The following is a 25512-nucleotide window of genomic DNA, read 5'->3' on the forward strand; positions in this document are numbered from 1 at the left end:
TCGGCCACGAGGCGGCTGTGCTCTTGGCCTCTGACACCCTTCATAGATCCTGTGTTCCCCTGGTGCAGCATTGCCTGATTAGCTTCCTGATGAGTCCTCTCAATAGCTTTTCATTCGCACTGTCCCATTTCTCTCCCTGGAAATAGTTTATAAGATACTGTGTTTCCTACTGTGCTAGCTGGAAGACCTGCCCCAGCTTTCCCACCTTCTGTATGTTCTCATCTCCTGGCCCTCCTGCTTACGACCCTGTCACTGCCAGTCAAGGTCAGTCGTAGTCATCAAAATTTGTTCCTTTAATTATTGAGTAATATCCCATTCTATGGATGTACAAAACTTTATTGATCCATTTTCCTGTGAGCATTTCTAATTTTTTAGTACTATGAATAAAGTGTAAGCATGATTTTAAAAATCATTCTTCTATAAAATTATATATGGCATATTTTTCTGAGGATAGGATTAGGTATACTTCTGTACTCAGCAGTAGCCCAAAGTGACAGAAAATAAAAGAAAAGGAAAGGAAAGAAAAGAAAAAGGAAAAGAAAAAAGGTGCTTGCTACCCAGGTCTGATGACCCAGTTTAATCTCTAGAGCTCACACATGACAGGAAGGCAGAAGACAAAACCAACTCCTCAGCTCCCTCTAACCTCCTGCATGCACGGACACACATTACTCACATAATACATGCTAGTAACATTAATAAATAATTTTACATTTATTTTCAATTATTTCATGTGGATGGGTGCTCTGCCTGTATGTATGCCTATGCACTGCACACAAGCCTGGTTCCTGAAAAAGCCGGAAGAGGGTGTCAGTTCTCCTGAAACTGGACCTACTTGAAGTGGAAGCTGAAGATGCCCCCTGGGTCCTGTGGGAAAGCAGTGCTCACAGGCACTGAGACATCTCTCCAGCCTGTTAATAATTTATGATGGTTGTTTTTCATATTAGATCCCTTTAAACTGCCTCTGAACGTTTAGGCATCCATGCTGCAGACATCCATGTCAGCATGTCTTCCCATGGTCATCAAAGCAGCAAAGGGACGGTTAATAAGGGCTGACTTACAGGGGAGGAAAGAAACCTCCGGAACAGCTGTGTAACGGTGGTGGGGGAGCCCAGGGAGTCAGGCTCTGCTGTACTGCCTACTGTTTGCCCTTCACATACTGTTTAAAACAATGACATTTTAAAGCGTGTTTTAGCCATTAAATTCATATAAGTGGTAGGCAATGAGACTCGGGGAGACTGCAGTTGGTAGACTAAACAAGCTTGGAACCATGTATATCTTCCCTTAGGAGGGTTACGAAATGGATTTAAGAAAGAACTGTAATCCTGTAAAAGTTTCCCCAAAGTAGGTCTGATTAACTTAAATCTATGAAAGGAGATGACATCTGTGGCTCTGGGTTAGGTGGACACTTAGCCTAATGGTTATGAGGGAGTTCTGAAACCAGACCATGGTTTTGAATCATAGCTCTTGTGATTTAGTAGCCTTTGTGGGTGGCTTTACCTGCATGTAAAATAAAGTGATGACAATTGTAGCTACTTAATGGAGACATTCTAGCTTAAAGGGCACATGAATGCTATTTCTGGTGACTGTGTTTTCTGATTGATGGCAAATGCCTTGTTATCATAACACCCAAGAGGTTGAGGCAGGAAAATTTAGACTACAAGGCCAGTCGTCCACATAATGAGTTCTGAGCCCTCAAAAGCTACATAGTGAGACCTTGTCTCTATATAATTGGTTTTCTCTTGCTATATCACATACTGCTACAAATTCAGTGGCTTACAGCACGCCTGCACCCCTGCTTGTTGGTTTATGGCGCTATAAGACTGGTACAGTAGCTAGGTTTTCTATTCAGGGTCTCACATGTAGAGATCAACAGTTAGTAAGCTTTGACTGTGCAGGCTCTGGGGCAGCTCTCTTGTAAGCTCCTTGTTTCCTTGCTGGCTCGGGGTGAGTGTCCCCAGTCCTTCTTCCTCCTCAGGTAGCACGCACACACACACACACACACACACACACACACACACACCATCCTCAGCTCCAAGCTTAAGGTGTTCCACAAGAATTTCCTTCACCTCAGGCTTCATGTAAGTCAGTCTGATTAAGAGATCAGACACTGTTTCCGAGACATGACAGTTCTCTATTTAAAGGTTTCTCATGATTGATTCAGGAACAATCAGGAAATCTCCCTTTATCCTGAAGTCAGTTGTGTCATATAACATAAGCTGATCATATAAGTAAATTCACCGACCCGTCTGCACTGTCAGTCAAGTGTACAAGGGGAGGAAATCTCAGCCTTCTTGGTGTTCTGCCTAAGTATATACTGCTCGGTTTTTACCAGTGCTCGTGCATATCTCTGGATTGTGTGTGTGTGTGTGTGTGTGTGTGTGTGTGTGTGTGTGTGTGTGTGTGTCTGTATGTGTGGTACAAGTATTTGCTTGTGTGCTGCTCTGGCCTCTGCATTTAAGAACACAGCTACACATATATATATACACCACACATACATCACCTCCTGCAGCACCACTACTCAACACAGAGTAGTATTCTCTACCCTATTGCCTTAACACAGGCTTTGTCACCATCTGAGCTGGGCTAGAGGATTACTGCCCAGCCAGTGACCTCTCACAATTCTCTACTCCTCATTGTTAGGGTTGTAGACATGCATAGCCACACCCCACTTTTTGTGTGAGGATTTGAACTCGTCTCCTTTTGCATACAGAGCAAGCAAGTACTCTTACCCACTAAGCTGTTTTTCCAGACACACACACACACACACACACACACACACACACACACAAAAGATCAAATTGATAGTGTTCTTAATATTCTAATGAGAAAAACCAAACTGACAGCCCCAGGGTAGTAATTCTACAATTGTAATTTTGTTTGTTTGCTTTATTCCTCACTAATTGCTGATATCATTGGGGCAGGAATCATGTTTTATTCACTTTTATATTCGTATTAAAAATGTGTCAAATAGATGTACATATTCAAAATAAGATGAGCTATATCATTGAACTGCAAGCAGTTAAACTCTAATCAGCTTAAGCTAAAAGGAAAGCGGGGCTGGGGTATCGCTCAGTTGGTAAAGTACTTGCCTAGCGTGCACAAAGCCCAGGCTTCTCGTCCCAGTACTGTATGAACTAGTGGCAGTGGTGGAAGACTGTAATCCCCACACTCATGCACTCATGGATGACAGCAGGGTCATTCTCAGCTGGTGAGTTTGAAGCCAACCTGGGGATAGTTGAGACTGTCTTGAAAAAAAACAAAAAACAAAAAACAAAAAACAAAGACAGGAGAAGACCCTCAGGAGATTATAGAGACATCTCATTGATTATCAAAAGGAACCACTAAGACTTCTAAAGAGAAGACACCAGTGCACCTCAAGAGTTATCAGCACTGGGAAATTCCTGAACTCTGTATTAACTGGAGGATTCCTTTTGGTAGTATCTTGACAGCACACTACTGAGGTTTTGTGTGTGTGTGTGTGTGTATCTGCTCTAAACTTTGAATCTCTGAGATGAAGAATTTGGTTGCCCCAAACTAAAGTACCTATACGTTTCATCCACTCATGCTGAGGCCAGCTGTTTGCATTTTCTAGTATAGATTTGATATTCCATCCAGATGCTGCCCATGAGCTAGACCAAGTACTGTCCTTCACATGCGTAAGTGCTGGTTCCTGGCAGGCCACAGGCAAAACACTGTCCTTAAGTCACGGAAGCAGGTTGGAAAGCATAGGACTTGGCTTGATCACACTGCCTTCCATTTCATGCTTTCTAGGATCACTCACTCGGTAGACACTGTAGTATGCATACTCTCCTGCTAGGTGGCCAGCTAGCAGCTGTCATTCCAAAGAATTAGATCCCACCTCTATGTTAATTTCTCACTGTGTCTGATATATAAACCATCCAAGATATCCATATGCCCTAGTTACCTTTAACTGTCAGCTTGACACAGCATAGAGACACCTGAGAAGGGATTTTCCACTGATGTGTTTCCAAGATCAGATTGGCTTGGCAGGGGATGCTTTTAGTTATTAATTGATTTTGGAAGGCCTAGGCCACTGTGGGCAGCAGCATCCCGGGGTAAGTGGTTCTGAGCTGCTAAGAAAGCTAAGCCTGAGGCAGGAAACAGCCTCTCTCTATGGTTTCTGCTTCAGGTTCTTGTGTGAGCTCCTGCCCTCACTCCCCTTAGTGATAAGACTATGTCCTGGAAGTTTAAGTCAAATAAAGCCCTTCCTCCCCTAAATTTCTTTTGGTCAGAGTGCTTTTATTACAGCAACAGAAAGAAAAGTAGAACACAATATATGTGAACATTGAATATAGGTAGGATCCATTGTTTTGGTTTCAGGCATTTGATGGGAATCTTCGAACCACAACAAAGGGATATGTACCCTGGAATAATTCTTTCCATCATCTCTCTTTAACAGTTTTTAACGATTTTACGATGATTATGAAAACACAAACAATTGCAACTTTAGGTTGTATTTCATGTGGGTGCCTAAGAAACTTCCACTTTTGTTCAAAAGCTTGATTATCGAGCAAACAAGTTCGATCCTTTAGGAGCTAGCCCCTTAGACTGTTGAGGGAAAGACTCCAGAAGTCATGTGACCTGCTGCTTATTTGCGATGTCAGCCCTTTCCTTCTATTCTCCTTCTCCTGTGTCTTTCCTCTTTGAAGTCACTAGGATGCCACTCTCCATAAAATCAGTGGACTGTAAATGCCATTGAAGTCATACTAATTTGCGGAAAATCGTTAAATTTTAAGCGGATGTCCTGAAACAGCTACTCATGACCATGAAGCATGTGTGCAGCCATGTTCTCAGTGCCTAGAGCCTGCACTGAGCTTTTTCTTGGAAGCTGGGATCCAAACTCAGATCCTCATGCCTGTGTGGGAGGTGCTTTCCCAACTTTGCCATCTTCTCACCCCCTTCAATTCTTTACACTGCGCCTCATTCCCCAAAGAATGTCCACCATCCTGATAATTCAGTCTGCTTTCTTTAACAGTGAAGGAACAAAAACTGTGAAAAGTGATTTCCTCCCAGTTCCACAGCTATAGCTGGGTTTCTCCCATGAGTTACACAGTAGACTGCCTCCTTAATGGAATAAGAAGCCATAAGATGATTTAAAGCCAGAATAGAAGTATAATCACATTAGGTAGGAGTGTCAAAAGTTCATGGTCATCATCCTCTACATAGGAAATTTGAAACCCGTATGGGCTACAGGAAACTCGGTCTCAAAACAGAAGATGATGATAAAGAGAAGGAGGCAGGGGTGGTTACGACTGTAATCAGATTTATCTATCAAGACCACAATAACTTTGCTGTGTGAAGAGTGGACTGCAGTGCAGATGCTGAAAATGTGAGACAGGAAATCAAATACAGAGCTTTCTTTGATTAGGGTGAGAAATGGTAGTATCCGGCATCGAGGGTAGGATGGGAAGCAGTGGAAAGATTGTGAACATAGAATCACAAGACTTGTTCATGGGTTGGAAATACCACTGAGAAATGAGTTTTTTTTCTGGAGAGACGCTTAGCTTCCAGCCATACTCATGCAAACGACCCTATGAAACACTATATGCCTATAGTTGAACATGGGCAGGAAAGTAGGAGAGGAACTTTCAGGGAAGAAGAGGCTCTGTACAGGGGGAAAGGGATGAGCACAGTCAAATTGCATTCATTATATATGAGTAAAACTGACTGGCAGGGCAAATTTCAGAGACTGGATGAGCAAGAGGGCATGTCTTAGTGAGCACTCAGGTAAGGAGAATCGGCTATAGAACAGTCTGGAGAATGAGGGAAATAGTGAGTTCTGATTTTCTCAGAATGCCTGTCAGACATGTGGTAGTGACCCTTCAAGTGGAGAGTGAAGTGTGTGGACAGTGAGCTCAGGAGAAGGCTGGGTGGGATGTAGAAGACATAAGTGTAGCCTTTGTTAGTGGAGTTCGTCATCTCGTTGAAGTTATTAAATCATACTGGAGAAGTATGCATAGGTGTTTATAAACTAAATGAAGATAGGCCTTTCAAAGAAGTAGGGACATGACTGAAGTCTGAAGCAGGAATGACACGGACCAGTAGACTTGTTACCCAGCTGCCTAGTCAGGTCACTTTTCTATGTGCGAAGACATTATCAGGTCCTACTTCTATTTTCCCCCTACTTGGTGCCAGGGTTGAACTCGGAGCTTCACGCATAGTCAGCAAATGATCTCTCACTGAACTTCATCGCCAGGTTTTGTGTGTTAAGCAGAAACCATCGTTGTCAGTTTCCATGCTTTTATTTGTGAAAGATAAGACTTCACATAAGTAAATCTTAGCATAGTTATATTGTCCTTGCATAATGAGTAACTAGTGTAAGACAGTCATGATCTCCTACACAGCACTGCCTGTTGTCTGCTGGTCACGTGGTAGGAATGGGCCAGATGATGAGAACTGGCATTTTAGAGGTGGCTGTGTACCTTTCCCCTGCTGATTAGATAGATCCCAGCTCTTCCATACTCTGCTCACTTAAGATGGCACACAGCATCCACATAACCACAAGGCATGATCTTTGTAGAGCTGTGCTGTCCCCATCCATCACTCTTCCTCACAGTCTGCCATGTAGGGCCTGTTGTGGACACCCTGACATCCTTCATTGGCAGAGTGAAGTTTGAAGCCACATGAGAAGCCTGGGCATGTTTCCAGTTCAAAGAACACACACCGGAGACATGACAAGGACCTAGAGACTGTGCACTTTAAAAACTGACATGCCACCATGCTGAAAGAGTTGACACTGTTCTAAAATTATCTTCTACAACATCAGACATTATAAGCTGGATTGACTGACTCCCAGATCTGAGTATCTCTTAAATGTGACACCTATCTTTGTGTAATAGCTTTGCATGCTTGATCTCTCCGCATACATGCGCACACTCTGCTCATTTTGAACTGAGAAGTAAGAAAGTACTTACAATTTGAGTCAGGAACCTAACTCAAGTACCGACTCTTCCTGTTTGTCCATTTCACAGAAATGAAGATGCAGTCAATCAGATGGCCGTTGCTTCCTTCCCGGTACCATCACCTTCCCTGTCACCTGTTGAGGTAAGGTTGTAAGAAACAGTTCTCGGTACACACGATGGATATTTCATTTCCATAAAACCTTGACTTTTGATTTTTAATCACATCATATCTGTTAATTAGCAAATCTCCCTAGCTAGGATAGAAAGCTATGGAGGTATGATTATAAGGTATAAAACAGTGTTAAATAAATGTATCAACGCACCTCTTCAGAGTTACAGAGTTCCTCAGATTTATTGGATGACCTAGCAATGGCCATTTATATACTCGGAATCCAGAGAGCCCCTGAACTGCTCAGTCCACGAAGCTGGAAGCTCAGAACAAGGGGAGCTGCAGTGTAGTCCCAGGTGTCACTGAAGTCAAACCCTTGTTGGTGTGAGTCTGCATTGAAGGGCAAAAGCAGCTGGACTCGGATGTCCTCAGCACACTGCGGCAATGATAACCGAGTCAGGAGGATTGGCACTTGCACCTGTGGCCTAACGTCTCCCTCTCTCTCCCTTTTCCTTCTGGGCCCTCAGCCTCATGGATGGTGCTTCTGACTTTCCCTCTCAGTTTCTACTGCATAGATCAGTCATGTCTAGAAACACCCTGTCATGCACTCTGTGAGGTGTACACCCCACCCCATGTCTGAATCCAATCAAAATCAGTCACCATTGAATCAGAAGTGACTTCAGTTGCATTTTTTTTATCTGTTTTGACCAGTTATTGTCAAATAAGCTACAAATTAAAAATTTGTAGCAGTAAATAACTGTCTTCATTGTCATGATTTTAACAGTCTTGCTAACACTGAGGGGTTTTTTTTTGTGTGTTTTTTGTTTTGTTTTGTTTTTAATTTAAGACCTCAAAGGTTCTGGAGATGTAGCATTAGAGTCTCTGGCATGCATCAGGCCCAGAATTCAAATAATTGTCTTCATTGTCATGATTTTAACAGTCTTGCTAACACTAAGGGGTTTTTTTGTGTTTTTTTTTTTGGTGTTTTTTGTTTTGTTTTGTTTTTAACTTAAGACCTCAAAGATTCTGGAGATGTAGCATGCATCAGGCCCAGAGTTCAGTAGATAACACCAAGAGACTGTGGTAGGAATGGCGAGGAAAGACTTCAAATAGAAGACATCTGACAGAGGGCTGGCCCCACAGCCAAACTGCCAGTTCAGACCCTGCAACTGTCCTGAGCCTGGAGACTGGGACAGCTACAGTTGCACTAACCCCCTGACCCACATTCTAATTTTTTGCATAATAGTAACAATATTTTCTGCCTTATTGCTGGGATTAAATAATGTATGTGCAGAAATGTTGAGACCCCAGTAGATGATTGAGATCACAGATTATACAAAGCTATATAAAAGCACGGTGGCTTCATCTGTTTTCTTCTCTTGGGAATGACTGTGAATATCAGCCACATGCTTTCATTAGTGTGGTCCTGGCCAGCTGGTACCTGCAGCTTTGTGCTGGGGGTTCACGTGGCAGGTGATGGAGGGCTCTGCTAGCCATGCCAGGCCCTGTCTGGGTGCTGGCACTGTTACTTTCATGACCCTTGTACCCAGACTGAGATAGTTATTATTGTTATTTCCAACTGTGAGAAGAGACACGGAGGCTAAATCATATACCCACGAGCCCATGTGCAGGTATTCCGGTCATGCATACCTGACCATGACCACCGAGTCCTGTGCACTTGTCATGGAGATGAAGGAAGTAGTATATAGGAAGGACTTAGTACAGCTCATGCCACAGAGAGCGTTCAGCACAGGTGAGCTGCTATTTAGTTAAATGTCAACTCAATCTTTATAGTATATACTAATGGCTCTTGAAATTCATTTTTAAAAATTGTGCTAATCACTGGAATGGTAAGTTATGATTAAAAAAATAGTCACCTATAAAAAAAAAGATTTTTTTTTGTTATACCTTAATCTTTCTGCTAATTAGCCAGAAAAATTAACTTGGTGTCATTCAAAAGAGTGTCATCGTATGAGCATTTAAAGACTGATTTTGCCTTTTTGTTTGTTTGGGGTTTTTTTGTTTGTTTGTTTGTTTGTTTTTAAAGCATGATCTTACTCTGTAGCCTTGGCTAGTCTAGAACTCACATACAGACCAAGCTGGAGGCTAGTCTCAAACTCATAGACATCTGCCTGCATCAGCCTCCCAGGTGCTGGGATTCAGCGGGGGCACACCTGGCTTGATTTTGCTTTTTTAAATAAAGCATGCTGCTAATGTATATGAAATAGAAATTATTCAGTTTATAATTTTCAAGATTCTAATCGCAATAGCTGAATGTGGTGTGCTGGTGTCAGTATTTCAGTTGATGGAGAATTAAGTTGAACAACTTGCTTACATAAATAAAATAAATCCTCTTTCTTTCTTGCTTGCTTGCTTAAAGATTTATTTATTTATTTTATGTATATGAACACAGTGTTGCTGTCTTCAGACACACCAGAAGAGGGCATCAGATCCCATTGCAGATGGTTATGGACCACCATGTGGTTGCTTGGAATTCAACTCAGGACCTCTGAAAGAGGAGCCAGTGCTCTTAACAGCTGAGCCATCTCCCCAGTTCCACCTCCCCCCCCCCCTTTTAAACATGCAGCTCCACAATTTCTGTTACAGTGTTGCCATTTGCATTACATTCTCTGTGCTGGTGGTTCTAGTGACTGTCTAGTTTTAGCCAAGTTATTTTGTGTCATTAGGTGCTAGGAGAGTCAGAGAAAATTATAGTAGTAGACTATCAAACCAGTGTGTGATGTATTGTTGTGTGATGTTGTTTGATCGTCTTTCTTCCAGTTGTGTATTGCTCGTGTGGCCTTGGTAAAGGCAGTTAGCCTCTCAAAGCCTGTCTGTTCTGTGAAGCCTCTTCTAAGTCTATCAAAGGGGAATAATGAGAATCGAGTCCTAAGTCGGAAGAGTCCACACAGCTATTCGTTTCTATGACACTGTCAGCATTTCTGTACACACTTGGCCATGGAGAGACCGCTACGGACGGCATTGTGTAGCACAGTGTGTAAGCACAGACGGCATTGTGTAGCACAGTGTGTAAGCACAAGCTCAGAAGTCAGGTACATTGCAGTTCAAATCTTCATCCTGTTAGAATTAGCACTGTGAAATTCGCAGACTGTTCCCGACATACACTGGTAGCTTATTGTGGTTGTGCTCATATTACCACAGCTCAAGCAAACATTCCAGCTTCTGGAACCTTCCATCTTCAATGATTACGAACAAAATAGGATTTCTTCCTTTATTAAATTATTTGTTATTTGAATATGTATACATTATGGGATAGCTAACCCAAACTAGATAGCATGCATTCCTTCATATAGTTTTGATGGTATGTGTGTATATGATAAGATTACTTGAAATCTTTCAGAGTACTGCATATCTATAATCCTGGCATTGAGGCCAAGGATAAAAATAGCGAGTTTAAGGCTAGCCTGTGCTACATAAGAGCTTCAAGCTAACCTAAGCTATATAACAATATCCTAACTCAACACATGATACAAAAAACAAACAAACAAAAAAACCTCTTAGATATTTTCAAGACTACAGGCTTTGCTTTTAGGTATAGTGTAATTTTGTGTGTCTTATCCTTATTTGCCCGGTTTAGCTGAGATGTTGGAGCCCTTGCCTGGCATCCTCTCAGTTCCACCACTCCTGCCCCTAATAAGCACCTTTCTACTCCCTGCTTCTGTGGACTAAAGTGTTTTAGAATCCATGGTTAAGTAAAATCATGTGATGCTGTACTTTGAATACCTGACTCATCTATCCATGTTACCTGCCTGTGTCATCACAAAGTATTTTGAGTATTGTTATTATTATTATTCTTACTGTTATTAATACGGGTAGATTTACACATTGTATTTATAAGTCTCATTTTCCTCATCCAGCCATCCTTTGGCAACCTCTGTTAAAAAGTCGCTGCAGTGATCCCATAAGAGATAGGGAGGGCTCAGATAGACCCAGGATGTTAGATATTCGTGTCATGCCTCCCCGAGGAAGCCTGGATCTTGTCCCTACCACTAGAGCTTCTCCGTCCCTTTTGCCCCAGGGCTGTGCTTTCTGAATAGCTGGTGAGAGTTAGCGCCAACCTTGGAGAGCTGCGGAGATGATTCCAGAGGGTCAGCCATTACCATAATTTCCTTTACCTTTAATTGCACACTGCCTGCCTGGAATTCTGACTCATCTGATAGTGAAGAAGTTCAGGATAACTGTTAAGAGAAAGAAATTCAATTTGTCATATCTAGTAAACAGAATTTTATTTTTCAAAAAGAAGTATTTAAGAATTTTGGCTGTGGTGAGAGTTAAAAACCCTGAGTGGTGTTTTGAAACAATGCATCGGATTTAGGGACACAGACGTAGCACAGTCTCAGACCACAAATGTGAATCTTATTTTTAAAATCAAGACAACTAAGCTGGGTGTGGTGGCACTTCTCTTTAATCCCAGCAAGCCAGTCAGTGCTTAGTGACATCTCAAGTCAGAGAAGGACAGTTGTTTCTATTGATGTATTCTTGTCCTGTTGGATGAAGAATCTTGTTAGACGTGCCTTCTAAACCACAAGAACCCTTTAGCCAGACTGATGCTCTGCTCTCAAATAAAGTAATGTTTGCCCTGAAGGTTCTTTCTATCCAGTTGGTAAGAATCTGTAGAAAAACTGTATATTGAGGAAAATAAAGGAGTGGAAAAGTAAACTAGCAAACAAGGTATACCAGTACATGCCCCAGCCCCAGTATTCAAGGTATTATTGAGTTAGGAAGCTGGGGAGTGACTCAGTAGAGTGCCTGTTGCTCAGGCATGAGGGCCTGAGTTTGGATCTTAGCACCAGTGTAATAGCTGCATGTGATAGAGCCTGTCTGTCACTGCAGTGCTGATCAGCCCAGGGAGCTGGCTGGTTGGTTCCAGGGTCAGCGCTTTCTTGCTTGTGTGAGTGTTCTCGCATGCGCACACCATGTAAGAACACACACACACTCAGACATTTTTTAACTATTAAAAATTCATACACTGTTCCTGTCATGGTTTCTCATCCCCCATCTTCACTCAGATCTTCCCCACTCATCCAACTCTAGGGCATCTGTTTAGAAAACATACAGGCAAGCTGGGCAGTGGTGGCGCACACTGTAATCCCAGCACTCTGGGAGGCAGAGGTGGATTTCTGAGTTCGAGGCCAGCCTGGTCTACAGAGTGAGTTCCAGGACAGCCAGGGCTACACAGAGAAACCCTGTCTTGAAAAAAAACCAAATCCAAAAAAAGAAAAGAAAAGAAAGAAAACATACAGGCAAATTTACAAAAGAAAAAAGGAAACAAAACAGAAGACAAATGGATGGATGGATGGATAGATGGATGGATGGATGGATGGACAGATGGACGAGGAAACAAAACAGAAGACAAACGGATGGATGGATGGATAGATGGATGGATGGATGGATGGATGGACGGATGGACGGGTGGATGGATGGATGGATGGATGGATGGATGGATGGATGGATGGATGGACGGGTGGACGGGTGGATGGATAGATGGATGGATGGATGGACAGACGGATGGACGGATGGATGAATGGATGGACGGGTGGATGGACGGATGGACGGGTGGGTGGATAGATAGATGGCCCAAAAAGGCACCAGAAACACATACAGATACACACAAAGAAAACAAAACAAAAACATCCAAACAGAAAACCAGGGCCATAATATACATGCAAAAGACCACTGAGATAAAAAAAAAAAATCTACAAAACTCACCATTGAGTTTGTTGGCCACAAGGCCTGTCCTTAAGTGTGGTTTATATACCCTGCCCAGTTAGACTCCATTGGAGACAAGTTTTTCCTTTGCAAGTAGTTGTCACTTGGAGATAGCCTCTGAGGCTATCTGGCATGAACCTGTTCAGACTTCTACATGTTGCCACAGTCTCCGTGAGTTCATATATGTCAGTCCTGTTGTGTCTGGGAGACACTGTTTCCTTGGTGCCACAATCCCCTCTGGCTCTTACAGTCTTTCTGCTTCCTTTACTTCATTCCTGAGCTTTGGTGAAGACAGCCCATTTAAGGCAGATTGTTCCACGGTCCCTCACTCTCTGTGTACTGTCCAGGTGGGTCTCTGTATTTGTTCTCATCTACTGCAAGATGAAACTTCTCTGGCCTGAGCCCCAGCCCAGTGTGGCCCTGTTCCTTTTCTTTTCTTTCTATCCTGTTTTGCAGGACCTAGTTATTAAGGGAGCCAAGAAGAACCCAGCCTGTAAGAGAGAAACGGGCGGGAAAGACAGGGCGAGACAAGCAGCAGGAGTTCGTGTCAAGGTCTGTTTATTAACTGGAAGAAAGTTTTAAGCACACTGTAAGGAGAGATAAGGAGGGGCTGGAGGAGAATGATTAAAGGCACAGAAGAAAGGGAAGACATCTGGTGTGGATACTGGCGACAGGCTGGTGACAGCTTGAGGCATCTTATGGCTTTTCTGGAATGCTGGTTCTTCTCTAACAACCTCAGGTGTTTATCTAAGGACCAGTTGGTTCCCACAATCATCCTTGTAAAAGAGGCTTCTAACAAGGGGTCAGCAAAAGGGGATTCTCAAAGTGGGGGATGTTGAAAATCTGGTTTCCCACAGTTTGGTCTCCCACATCTTTCTTTCTTTTTTTTTTTTTTAAAGATTTATTTGTTACATGTAAGTACACTGAAGCTGTCTTCAGACACTCCAGAAAAGGGCATCAGATCACATTACAGATGGTTGTAAGCCACCATGTGGTTGCTGGGATTTGAACTCAGGACCTTCTGAAGAACAGTTAGTGCTCTTAACCGCTGAGCCATCTCTCAAGCCCCCCATTCCTTTTCTTAAAATAATAATAATAATAAAGTTAGAACATTAAACTAAAAAAAAAAAATCATCACCTTAATTTGGAGATTACCAGTGAGCCCAGGAGAGAAAGGGAAGTTTAGAACTTTAGAAAATGTTGGAAAATTGTCCTTAGTAAAACAGACAGACAGATGGACAGACAGACAGACAGACAGACACACACACACACACACACACACACACACTGTGTTGATGCACACACTGTTGATGCACACACTGCCTTTGCGTTTCCTTGTCTATGGTCCTGACTTGCCTTTCTCTGGGGGAATTGTGAGCAGGCTGGGCTAAGCCAGCCACATTGAGCAGGTGGTTTGCAGCTCAGTGTGAGGGAAGCGGACGCCCGCCCGCCCTTGGATGAGCTGACCTGCCCTGTCAGCAGCCACTTGCCTTCAGCCAGATGGCCCTCAAGCCACCAGGGATCCTGGTTCCTTGGAGTCGTGCTGCTGACCTCCTTCCTCTTCCTGTCTCTGACTGTTTGCCATGTTTAGGGTTCTTGGCGAGTGGGGGATTATAAAGGCTTCTCGCTGTGTGAGCCGTAACCTCTCAGTGAAGTTACAATTTTGTTCTTGAGTTGCTTCAACACAGACACTCTTGTATAACCTTTAGCTTGTCTAGAAAAAGTAAGTACATGCCTGTTTCAGCCATTCTCGATTCCTCTGTTTTTTTCTTTCTTTTTTTTTGTGTTTTTTCATTTATGTGGTTGGTTTGGATTTTGGTTTTAGTCTGAGTCTCCTCTCCATCTGGATTTGGACTTGTCCTCAATGGAGGCATGTCCAGCTAAAAACAGAAGGGATGTTAACGGGTGGACATAAAGCGTGGCCTCTGAAGTGAGGCAGACCCAGGAGGACTGGATACTTGCGTCAGACAAAGGTCATGAAACGAGCACAGATGTTGGTATCAAAGATTTTTCAGTCTCCTCAGATAGATTCCTGCATACATAATGAGGACGCAGAAGAGATTCTAATGAATGATGGAGGCGGTGATGATACCGTCTAGAGAAACCATAAACAGGAGCCACAAGAGTGCTGGTGGAATAGTACATTGTCTTAGAGAAGTGTCTTGCAAAGCAATATGAATATAGTATAATGGGTACATAGGTGAGTAAGTAGTCATTTAGCATGTTATCAAGTAATATGCCTGTACATAATTGTATATGCTGTGCTTTTAGGTGATTTGTGGCACTGTAGTCTCTTTACACCAGCGTTACCATCAATGTATGATACGTGTGCTAGTTTTTACACCAATAGAACAGTCTAGAGTCATTTGGGAGAAGAGAATTTTAATTGGAAGACAATGTCCTTACCAGATTGGCCTCTAGGCGAGCCTGCAGAGCATTTTCTCAGTGATTGAAGTGAGGGGACCCAGCTCACCATGGGTAGTGCCACGCTAGACAGGTGGTCATGGGGTGTATAAGCCATGCGAAAGGCAGTAAGCAGTCCTCCGCCATGGCCTGTGCATCGGAGTCTTGTCTCCAGGTTTCTGCCTTAAGAAACCCTGACTTGGTGATGGACCTTGACTGAGATGTGTAAGCATAGTTACTTTTGGGTGGTATTTTATCACAGCAGTAGGAACCTTAAGACATCTGGAAGGAAGCTGCTTTGTGTATGGCCCATCATTTACTGAATCATTACTTGTGGCGGATGACAGTACCCCAGTACTTGTTTCACTGGGAGCTGTTTGTTTGTTTGTTTGTTTGTAGACAGACAGTTCCTGCTACATAGGCTTGACAGCTCTCCGGAACTCTTCCAGTGGCCAGAGCTAGCAGCTTCTCTTCCCCGGGCTTTTTACAGCCTTTTATCAAAACTCCACCAACATCATCTTCCCAGCTTGTTTCTCTTTGTTTTGTCCTGGCTACTCTCTTGAACAATCAATCTCTCCTTCAGCAGTGAGGCAGCTGGCTGCCTTTCCATGTTCACAGCTCAGCCTGAGCCCACTACCCACTCTGGTGTCAGCTCCTACTACTTCTTTCTTCTGGTGACCAGCTCAGTCCACAATAGTAAAAATAGGAAAGACCCAAGAAAAGCCTCTCTATATTGCAACAGCAGGGGCGGCAACTCAGGAGGGCTTCTCCCACTAGGCTTTTATTATTCAGTCCCAGCATATGTCACATTCAAATAGTTTAGGGTTTACTTCGGATTAATGCATTCTCTTAGGCGTAGGTGGATGGTTGAGGGGTGAGACTAATATACAGTTCACTAAGGCCTCTGATTGCCAAAGTCTGGCACAAACTTTTTGAAACTGAGGTAATACAATGAGCCTTCACTACACTTGCCAGGGCCTTCAGCTGAGATCAAGAATTCCAGGAGTGAGTATTCTAGACTGTTGGTGCAGACCTTGTCCTTCCAGCTGTTTGACAGTTCTTGCACTCAAAGGACATACCACCATCCAACTAGAGTGTTTATAACTAGCTAAGCCATGAAAATAGATTCATGAAGAACCAGGTTGCTACACTGCTTATTGACCCCAGCATCAAGTGGAAGCAGAATGAAATAGGACAGTGCAGTACAATTCACAAGGCAAATGCAGAGTAGAGCTTTTAATGGCAGACCCTGTGGTTTTAGGCGATCCTAAATGCAGCTGCACTTGTGAGATGCTCCTGGTCACAGAAACAGCTGTTGTGTTCTGTAAGGCTGAGGCCCAATACTGGTGCCTTTTAGGAGAACTTGACACAGAGCCTAATCGGTCATACATATTGACAAGATGTTGGCTGGGTGAATAATTCTAATGAAGACTCCAGGGGTAAAGAGCAGTGCCACCAGACATAGTGTCCAGAATTGCAACCAATATATGTGATGTAATGAACCTGTTCGGACACTTAACCAGAGACTGCTGCTGTTGGGGTTTTAGGCTTATTGCTTATACTGGGTATAACTTATACCAGATGGCTTTCCCACACAGAATGTGTCTTTAATGCATTCTTGTGCCAAGACTTTATCCACATACAAGAAAAATAAAGAGAAGGGCACAGACTATCTAACACAGTGCTTGTTTATTTATAGTACAGTTGCAGAATACAAGAAACTAAGAACACTTTAGCCAACCGGTGCTATAATTATTTGTAACCATACTTTGTGTGTGTGTGTGTGTGTGTGTGTGTGTGTGTGTGTGTGTGTGTTATCATCTTTCATACCAATATGTATCAGGCTTTCTTGTCTGTTTGTCCTGTGGTGTCTGTTGTGTGTGTTTCTAGACTTGTTTTGTGAATTTATGGGAATTACTCACCACACTGCTCACAGCGCCGACAGACCCTCAGACCTGCACAGGGTTGGACCAGTCAGCATTTCATCACAGATCCCAGTCAAGGGAAGGTCCATGGGCCCCGCCACCCCCCCCCCACAAGGGCAACCATCAACAGTTAACCATCTTTGGAAAAGGAAGTGGCATTTTCTTGTCCCTGTTTCAGTAAACAGCCTTCACCTGTGCTCAAGCACGACACTCTTTGAACTCAGTGGGTCACACACAAAGACAGAAACTTGGAGGGGACTGTGACAAGAAAGGTTTTAGTGGAGGGGAGATAGAGACCCAGGGTTAAAAACAACTAATATGTAGTATGTATAAAACTGAAGCAGTGAAAGATTTTTTTTCATGACTTCAGAATCTGTAGAGTTAAGGAGGAGGAGGGGCTTAGAATTAATTTAATTTAAGTACTCTGAGGTCCAAGTTAACAACAGCGGCCTAAAAATAGAATGTGAGTTGGCTGTTAGGTTTTTCTGTAAAATGTTGCCCGTGTCTTGCAAAAGTAGAATATGCCTCTTAGCAAAAGTAGAGATACCTAGGTCAAAGCTAAATCAACCCTTACTCGTTAGTATTTAAAATCCATTTACTTTTTATTACATTTATTTAGTGTTGGGGGAGGTGTCAGGAGACAAAGGCAGCTGGTTCTCTCCTTCCATGAGGGAGTGCCAGACAGTAGTTTCTGCTGACACACTGAACAGCACCTGGGATTTCAGACACCTTTTGGACTCTTTACAGAGCTAGCAAAGTCTAAGTCCAGGTACCCAGTCCTGATGATTGTTGACAAAAACAAGGGATGTGACCTGAGACTGCCATCCTGCGCCTGTCACAGAGAGCAGGGACACTGAAAGCAGGCATCAATGCCTAATAACACAAATGGACACAGACATCTTCTGGCCTTCCCTTACAAAAGAACATGGCAGAATAAAACACTTGGAAACAGTGTCCACTGTAGCATTAGGAATTCGACACCCAAGGCTGTGCAGTGCGTGTCGTCTGACATGGTGGGAATGAAGAATAACATCTTTCTTCTTTCCTTTTTACTGTCCCATAGGATCTGGGTGGCACTGAACCTGTCAGTAGTGAGGAAGACAGCAGTGTGGATGCTAAACACCTGCCTGATCCAGAAAGCTCCAAACTGGTGAGAATCCTGCCTGTTCTTTATCCTGGCCCAGGGAGGGGTGCGGGCGGAGGGTAGAGGGCCTGCATGTCTTACCACCTAGACGCACCGTTTGCTTGCCATCTCAGTCACTAGGTACCTTGAGCTCTGAGGGAAAGAGCTTTCCCTTCCAAGAGTGACTAGTTCTCAGAGCACAGGGTCTTCCCACCATGCTTGAACTGTGCTGTCTAGGACTAAAGTGGCAGCCAGCCACTCCTTCCAATCCAGGTCAGCGCTGGGTATTTCCAGAGTCTGGACTGAAAGAACTTTATTAACACAGGAAGAAATGATGTCTTTGACTCCTAGTAACAGATACCTACTTGCCTGTGGACTAGAAATTCATCAGATGAGAGAAGCAGTGCCTCTCCCTCTAGATGGATAGGGCATCTTGTTGTTGTCTACTTAAATCAGCCTCCCTTCTGCGTTCTGTATCCATGAGTGTGGTAACCATTCCTTTATAAATAAGGACATAAAGTTAATTTCCTTACATAGATCAGTGTGCCTTTGTAGCAAATCCCTTCAAAGTTGGCCACAATTATTACAAAGGAATGTGGGTTTTTCCCCTGCCCTTCTGTGTTTCAAAATGTTTTATAGATCTCCAGAAAGTTGTCCCTTATATGAGTTTAAATCTGGTTGCGGTATTATTTTACTTGAAGGAGTATGAGAAGTCATCCATTTATTTATCATCCTTCAACTTTTAGAAAAACTAATGTATTGGAACTGGCTTCGATTGTATCTCCAACAATGAGCAAATTTGTTCAGGTATAAAGGAAAGGTTATTTCTAATTAAGGTTATATCTTCAGCAAAAGTAGAAATTGTAGCAAACCACATTTGGGCTGATCTCCTTAGGACTCAAGACTGCCAGTATCAAGAGAAGCAATAATTATACATGAGAAGCCCTCTTTCTCTTCCAAAAGTCAGAATGCATGTCTGTACTGAGAGGCTATTCTTTTAAATACAAGTTAACTCTTTGGGACACTGTATCACTGTTGGTACATTAGAGAAAAGGTGTTTAAAAACAACATAATTTTTTGTAGCAGCTCCAATTTAATCCCCAGAAGAAATGAAAAGGAAAGGAAGACAGTCTCTTATGTCTGGAAGTACAACTTATGTTGGATAGTACCAACAAGGCTCCCCTGTAGGCTGCAGAGAGAAGCCATTTTTAATCCACTCTGATCCTAGGCCCCAATAGTAAGAGATGGCTCTCAGACAGCCTAAGAGGCATGAAGTATTAAGCTTCACTTTAAAATCACTTTAAAAGTCTTTGTGTGTGTGTGTGTGTGTGTGTGTGTGTGTGTATGTGTGTGTACTACATGTGTACCTAGTCCGAGCTTGTTCTTAGATACTAATTCACATAAGAATTACTGGACTCCCCCTCTTATTATGTCTCTTTCCCCTTTATTTTTTTTCACTTTCCATCTTCCTCATTTTCTGATATTCTAAAATTTCCTTCACCATTTCTAGTGAATTCTATGCATGGTCTAATTGAGAAAGGAAAGGTAGCCTGAATTTGGACACATTTTCTAGCATAATATAAGTGGTCTCATATAAAATATTGCAAGTTTGGCCTTAGCCTGTTGTGCTGGCACAAACCTTGAAGCACTCAGGAGACAGGAACAGGCAGATCTGTCTAGCTTTAGGTTTAGTTCCTTGTACACAGATTAGCAAAAACTACATAATGAGACCTTGTCTTTTAAAAAAAAAATGTGGTCTTGGGACTGGAAAGATGGCTCAGAGGATGGTATTATCCATGTAAACATAAGGACCTGAATTTGGTCTCTAGTGCTCACATAGAAGTGGGGCAGAGGTAGGGAATCAATCGTCAGTCATTAATTGATGGCATGACTGCTCCAGTTGTGATGAAGGGAAAGGCTTTTATTGTGGATATTAGAGAGAGAGCAGCCCGCGGCATCTGGGAGAGTCCAGAGTGGAGAGAGAATGATACAGACTGGACATGACCAGCAGACTGGACATGGCCAGCAGACTGAACATGGCCAGCAGACTGGACATGGCCAGGGCCATGTGCAAGAGAGGGAAGAGCAGTAGCAGATGGAGACTAAAGAGAACATAGTGGGAAAAGCAGGAGCAGAGGGAGGGAGCGAGCTCATAAGCTATAGGAGAATGAGGAGGAGGGAGAAGGGCGGGACCCTAACATGGATTCTGCAATGCCTCCTGGGTACTTGGGATCATGAGGAGCCTGCAGGCCAGCATGAGCTTTGATATGCTAATAGGCTCCAAAAGAACCCCTGTGTTCCTTGCCACAGACTCCTTTTGGTAGATGGGAACAAACTTTACAAGTTTCTGCAGAATGGAGGCTTTTATCTATCCACTAAAAAACCTCCTATGGTCAAGGTTGAGCTTATTTCTAAATATTTTGACTGCCTTTGGGGGTTTGAGGAGTTGGAGTGTTTTAGGTATGTACTACCATGCCTGGCTGTGTTTTTTAAAGGGCTTGAGATAGGCTCCCATGTTTAGAAGCTTGGTGGCTAGTTGGGAAGAAAGGGGTAGACTGGAGGGGTGTGCTCCTTGCTTTCTTATAACTGACCTCTGTGCTGGCTGCTGCCTTGGTGTCTCAGACCCTGTCATGGCTCCTAATTTTCTGTTTTCCTGTAAAGCTAATTTACCTTTTCTGACTTCTTAGCTATCTCCTTCTCCATGCTATTACTGGTAACAAAATAATCCTAAGCAACCACCTGGCAATAAATAATTAAAAAAAACTAAGATAAACAATGGGAAAAAAACACTAATATTTCTCTAAAGATACACAGATAAAGAGTCAATATATGGAAGATGCACTAGAGAAATGCACTAGAGAAATGCACGTCAGAGATATGAGATGCGGCTTCATACATCAGAGCTATGGTGGGGTGTGGCTTTGCAGCCAGTAGAAAGTCTGTAATCAACACAACAGGTGCTGTGGGGTGTGGAGGAGCAGCAACCCCACATTAATTGCTGGCAGAATTAGGAAGGGGTGCTAGATTTTAAGATCTGTCACTAGTGGTAAGCTGATACTGACCATTATAATGGTTGCATCACAATTGAAATCACTATTTTGATCAGAGTTAAGAACTAAACGTCCTTGGTGCTTGAGAGTCATGTGTATGAGGGGCTCATCTAGGGACATCTGGATTGAGATTTGAAGATGTGATATAATTATCTCTTAGTCTCTATTTGGGCCTTAGTTCCCAGGCTGTCAAGCTACCACATCTTTAGATGCCCAAGCGCCTTGTGTGAAATGTTCAATATCCTTAGTCATCAGAGAAATGCAAATCAAAACAACCCTGAGATTTCACCTCACCCCAGTCAGAATAGCTAAGATCAAAAACTCAGGGCCAGGCGGTGGTGGTGCACGCCTTTAATCCCAGCACTTGGGAGGCAGAGGCAGGCAGATTTCTGAGTTCAAGGCCAGCCTGGTCTACAAAGTGAGTTCCAGCACAACCAGGGCTACACAGAGAAACCCTGTCTCAAGGAAAAAAAAAAAAACACCTCAGGAGACAGCAGGTGCTGGCGAGGATGTGGAGAAAGAGGAACACTCCTCCACTGCTGGTGGGGTTGCAAGCTTGTACAACCACTCTGGAAATCAGTCTGGCGTTTCCTCAGAAAACTGGGCATGATACTACTGGAGGACCCCGCTATACCACTCCTGGGTATATACCCAGAAGATTCCCCAGCATGTAATAAGGATACATGCTCCACTATGTGTGTAGCCCTATTTATAATAACCAGAAGCTGGAAAGAGCTCATATGTCCCTCAATGGAGGAATGGATATAGAAAATGTGGTATATATACACAATGGAATACTACTCAGCTATTAAAAACAATGAATTCATGAAATTGTTAGGTAAGTGGGTGGAACTGGAGAATGTCATCCCGAGTGAGGTAACCCAGTCACAAAAGAACACTCATGGTGTGCACTCACTGATAAGTGGGTATTAGCCCAGAAGCTTGGAATACCCAAGAAATAATTCACATATCAAATTCACATATCAAATGATGCCCAAGAAGAAGGAAGGAGAGGCCCCTAATCCTGGAAAGGCTCAGTGCAGCAGTGTAGGGGAATACCAGCACAGGGAAGCAGGAAGGGGTTGATTGGGAACAGGGGGAGGGAAAAGGGCTTATGGGACTTTCAGGGAGGGGGATCCAGGAAAGGGGAAATCATTTGAAATGTAAATAAAGAGTATATCAAATAAAAAGAAACTTCCTCCACAAGTTCAGGGTGACCAAAGTTGGGTTCATCTTCATCACAAGTCTTATCCCTAGGGCGTAGCCAACATCCCAAGGTCATCAACTCAAAATGACCCCAATAGATGTGCCCTGTATTCTTTCTCTGTTTTGTGAAAGTGAAACATATCATTTCAACCTGGTTCATATAGCGGCCTCTGTGATCAGGTTTTTAAGTTGTCTGTCTCAGGTTTGCTGTGAGTAGCGTTTGTTGCTCTCGTCTGTCTTAAAATGGAATTCTGACCTTTATAGCACAAGGACATACATGTGGGAGAAACCAGGATGCCCAGGGTAGCATCCAGCCTGGAGTTTCTTTTTGGTGATTTTAGAAGTTATAGGGTACAAAGCTCACACCTGGGGAGACATGAGCTGTTTCCAAAATTAACTTTCACTGACCTAAATAGTTTGTGGCATGAAAATTCAGGCGGAAGCTGGCAGCTCATCTTACCACTTCAGGGTTGCATCCGCTGGACTGCCAAGATCTTAGGAGCACCCCACTCTCTGCCTTGAAATGCCTGGTTCATGTAAGGTTGGCAAAGATAGTTCAGGGAAGATCAGTTTTAGATAGTGCCTGTATATCAACATACTCTGGTTGGACTCACCTTTCCCAGGGTGAGGACTGTCAGGTCCAACCCAAGCGCCTGATTCTGTAAAGACTGACTCTCCTCTGGCAATCCTTGCTCTAGAGGGCTCACTATGCCCATCTCTGACTTCTCCTCCAAGCCTGGCTCTTTGCTGCCTCTTTGTTATGAGGATTGACTATGATTCTGAACATAAACTCAGCATCAGTTGCCTGAAGCAAGACTTAGTCAACAGGCGCTGGCATTAAGACCACATTTTGCCTAGGTAAAATCCAAATGGGCCAAAGCCCTTGTTTTTCAGTCTACATTTTTCTTAGATGTAAAAACATAAAACACCATTAAGAGTCATGAGTACAGTTTGATCCAAAACAGCTCTCATTGGTGGTCAGGGGCCTGACCCTCACAACAGTGTCTTTCTTTCAGTCAGCACAATGTTCCAGAGATGTTCAAGCTATGTTTTTGACAGAGGAGCTTTTAATTTTTTAAATAAGTAACCTTATTAATTCTTGGAGCATTTCATAGTGATATGATTATACTCACCCTAAACTCTCCCCATAGCTTCTCCCAAATTCATCACTACCTCCCTACTGACAACCTAATCTCGTTTTCTCTTCCCCCTCCTGATTTACTTCCCCACTAACTCCAGTTTTGCCCTCCATATTTTTCTAGTGTGCAACCATCCACTGGATCACAGTTGACCTACCAAAGGCCACGCCCTTAAGGAAAGCTGATGGTCCCTCCCCCAGTAGCCATCCCTGCCCATGGCTCCAGAACTGGGGATGGGGACTCATCTATAAAGGAGCTTTTATCCAAAAGTTCTAGTTCCCAGTTCTATTGCAGATGGATGACTGCCTCTTCAGTGTGTATTGCCTGTTTGTCTACCCTGTTCTCACGGTTCTCTTAACCCTTTGCCTGCCTTGTTTGTCCCCATCACTGGAAGTGCCCACACCTGCAGTAAACATCCAATACCTTCTATATCTGACTCCCTGATATTGATGTCTGAGAAGCCTTCTGAGCCACAAGGCTTCTTAGAGATGGTGTTGAGCCAGGAAGAGCACAAGTCCGTCTTTAGGAGAGCACCTAACCTGTGGGGAGGAACACTGTGATGGGCACTGACAGACTACAGAATCCAATGAAACACTTTCCTGCCCACAGTCCCGTGGTTACTAGGAAACATGAAAAATAATAGACACCAGAGAGTTTTTCATTTTATATTCTCATTTCCTCATCTCTCTCTCTCTCTCTCTCTCTCTCTCTCTCTCTCTCTCTCTCTCTCGCTCGCTCTTTCTCATTCTCTCTTTCTCTCTCGCTCTCTGTCTCTCTCTCCCCCTCCCTTCCTCTTTCCTCCCTCCCTCCCCCCCCCAAAAACACATAGTGGCTAGCCTCACACTGATAATCGTTCCTGGCATTACAAAGCTTCAGACTCATGTGTGGTGGGGAGAGTGTGCGTGTCGGGGTTGGGAATCAGACATTCACCTCAAGTTTCTTCCTCAGGCCCAATCTCCCTGAAGCTCCCTAGTCAGCCAGCCCCTGGGCTCCACCTGTCCCTGCCTCCCCGGCACTGGGATTCCAGTTTGCACACCGCTATGCCCACCCAGTTGGTTAGCAGGTTCTTGGGTATCAAACACCAAACACAACACTTTAAGTACTGAGTTATGTCCCCAACCTTCCATATAATATCTCTTTAGTCTCCCTAGCTCTCCTCATCTCTAGAAAATCAGCTACATCTCTCCCCAAAGGTTGTTTAGAAAATTTAGGGGCTGGAGAGATGGCTCAGTGGTTAAGAGCACTGATTGCTCTTCCAAAGGTCCTGAGTTCAAATCCCAGCAACCACATGGTGGCTCACAACCATCTGTAATGGGATGTAATGCCCTCTTCTGGGGTGTCTGAAGACAGCTACAGTGTACTTACATATAATAAGTAAATAAATCTTTAAAAAAAAAAGAAAGAAAGAAAGAAAATTTAACAGCCTGTTGAAAAAACTGCTGTCTGAGTAAAGTCTTCTTTGTTTCATGCGGTGTCCTGTGTTAAAGAGAACACTGCACATGGTTAGATAAACACAGAGTGAGAAAAATGCTGCCTATATTTTTAAACCTGATGTGTAGGAGTTCGAGGCTTCTAAAAAGAAAGGGGTGGGGAACTGAAGGGAGAGCTGATAGTCTGAGACGATGCCATGCCAACTCTGGAACTCTGTCCTGGAACTGATATCACTTATCAAGCTGGGCTCTATTTGGTTGAGATGTTAGCACTGGCACCTAATTCTAAAACATAGTCTCAGTTTTTCTAGTGATTGTAGCTTTGTTAGAGTTTTCTTCCTGGCTGGTATTTCCAACAGGTGTGACCGTGTAGGTCTCATTCCTGTTTCAGATCCACCAGAGAAATGGCATCTACAGCAAGGTCTGGGGATTCTCCGCGAGGAACAGGAAACTGTTTCTTGTGACAGTGTGCAA

General features: G+C 43.4%; 1 protein-coding gene across 3 annotated transcripts in view; it reads left to right on the forward strand.

Annotated features, from left to right (window-relative positions):
• Window positions 1-25512, forward strand: part of Patj (PATJ crumbs cell polarity complex component) — a 300765-nt gene that overhangs the window by 203839 nt on the left and 71414 nt on the right. For all 3 annotated transcript variants that reach the window (XM_052176811.1, XM_052176808.1, XM_052176809.1), the window contains exons 30-31: window positions 6993-7065; window positions 18154-18240. In XM_052176811.1, coding sequence (XP_052032771.1) covers window positions 6993-7065; window positions 18154-18240 — 160 coding nt within the window. The remainder of the gene's footprint in view (window positions 1-6992; window positions 7066-18153; window positions 18241-25512) is intronic.

Source organism: Apodemus sylvaticus, chromosome 3, assembly GCF_947179515.1.
Source record: "Apodemus sylvaticus chromosome 3, mApoSyl1.1, whole genome shotgun sequence".
NCBI classification, from domain to species: domain Eukaryota; kingdom Metazoa; phylum Chordata; class Mammalia; order Rodentia; family Muridae; genus Apodemus; species Apodemus sylvaticus.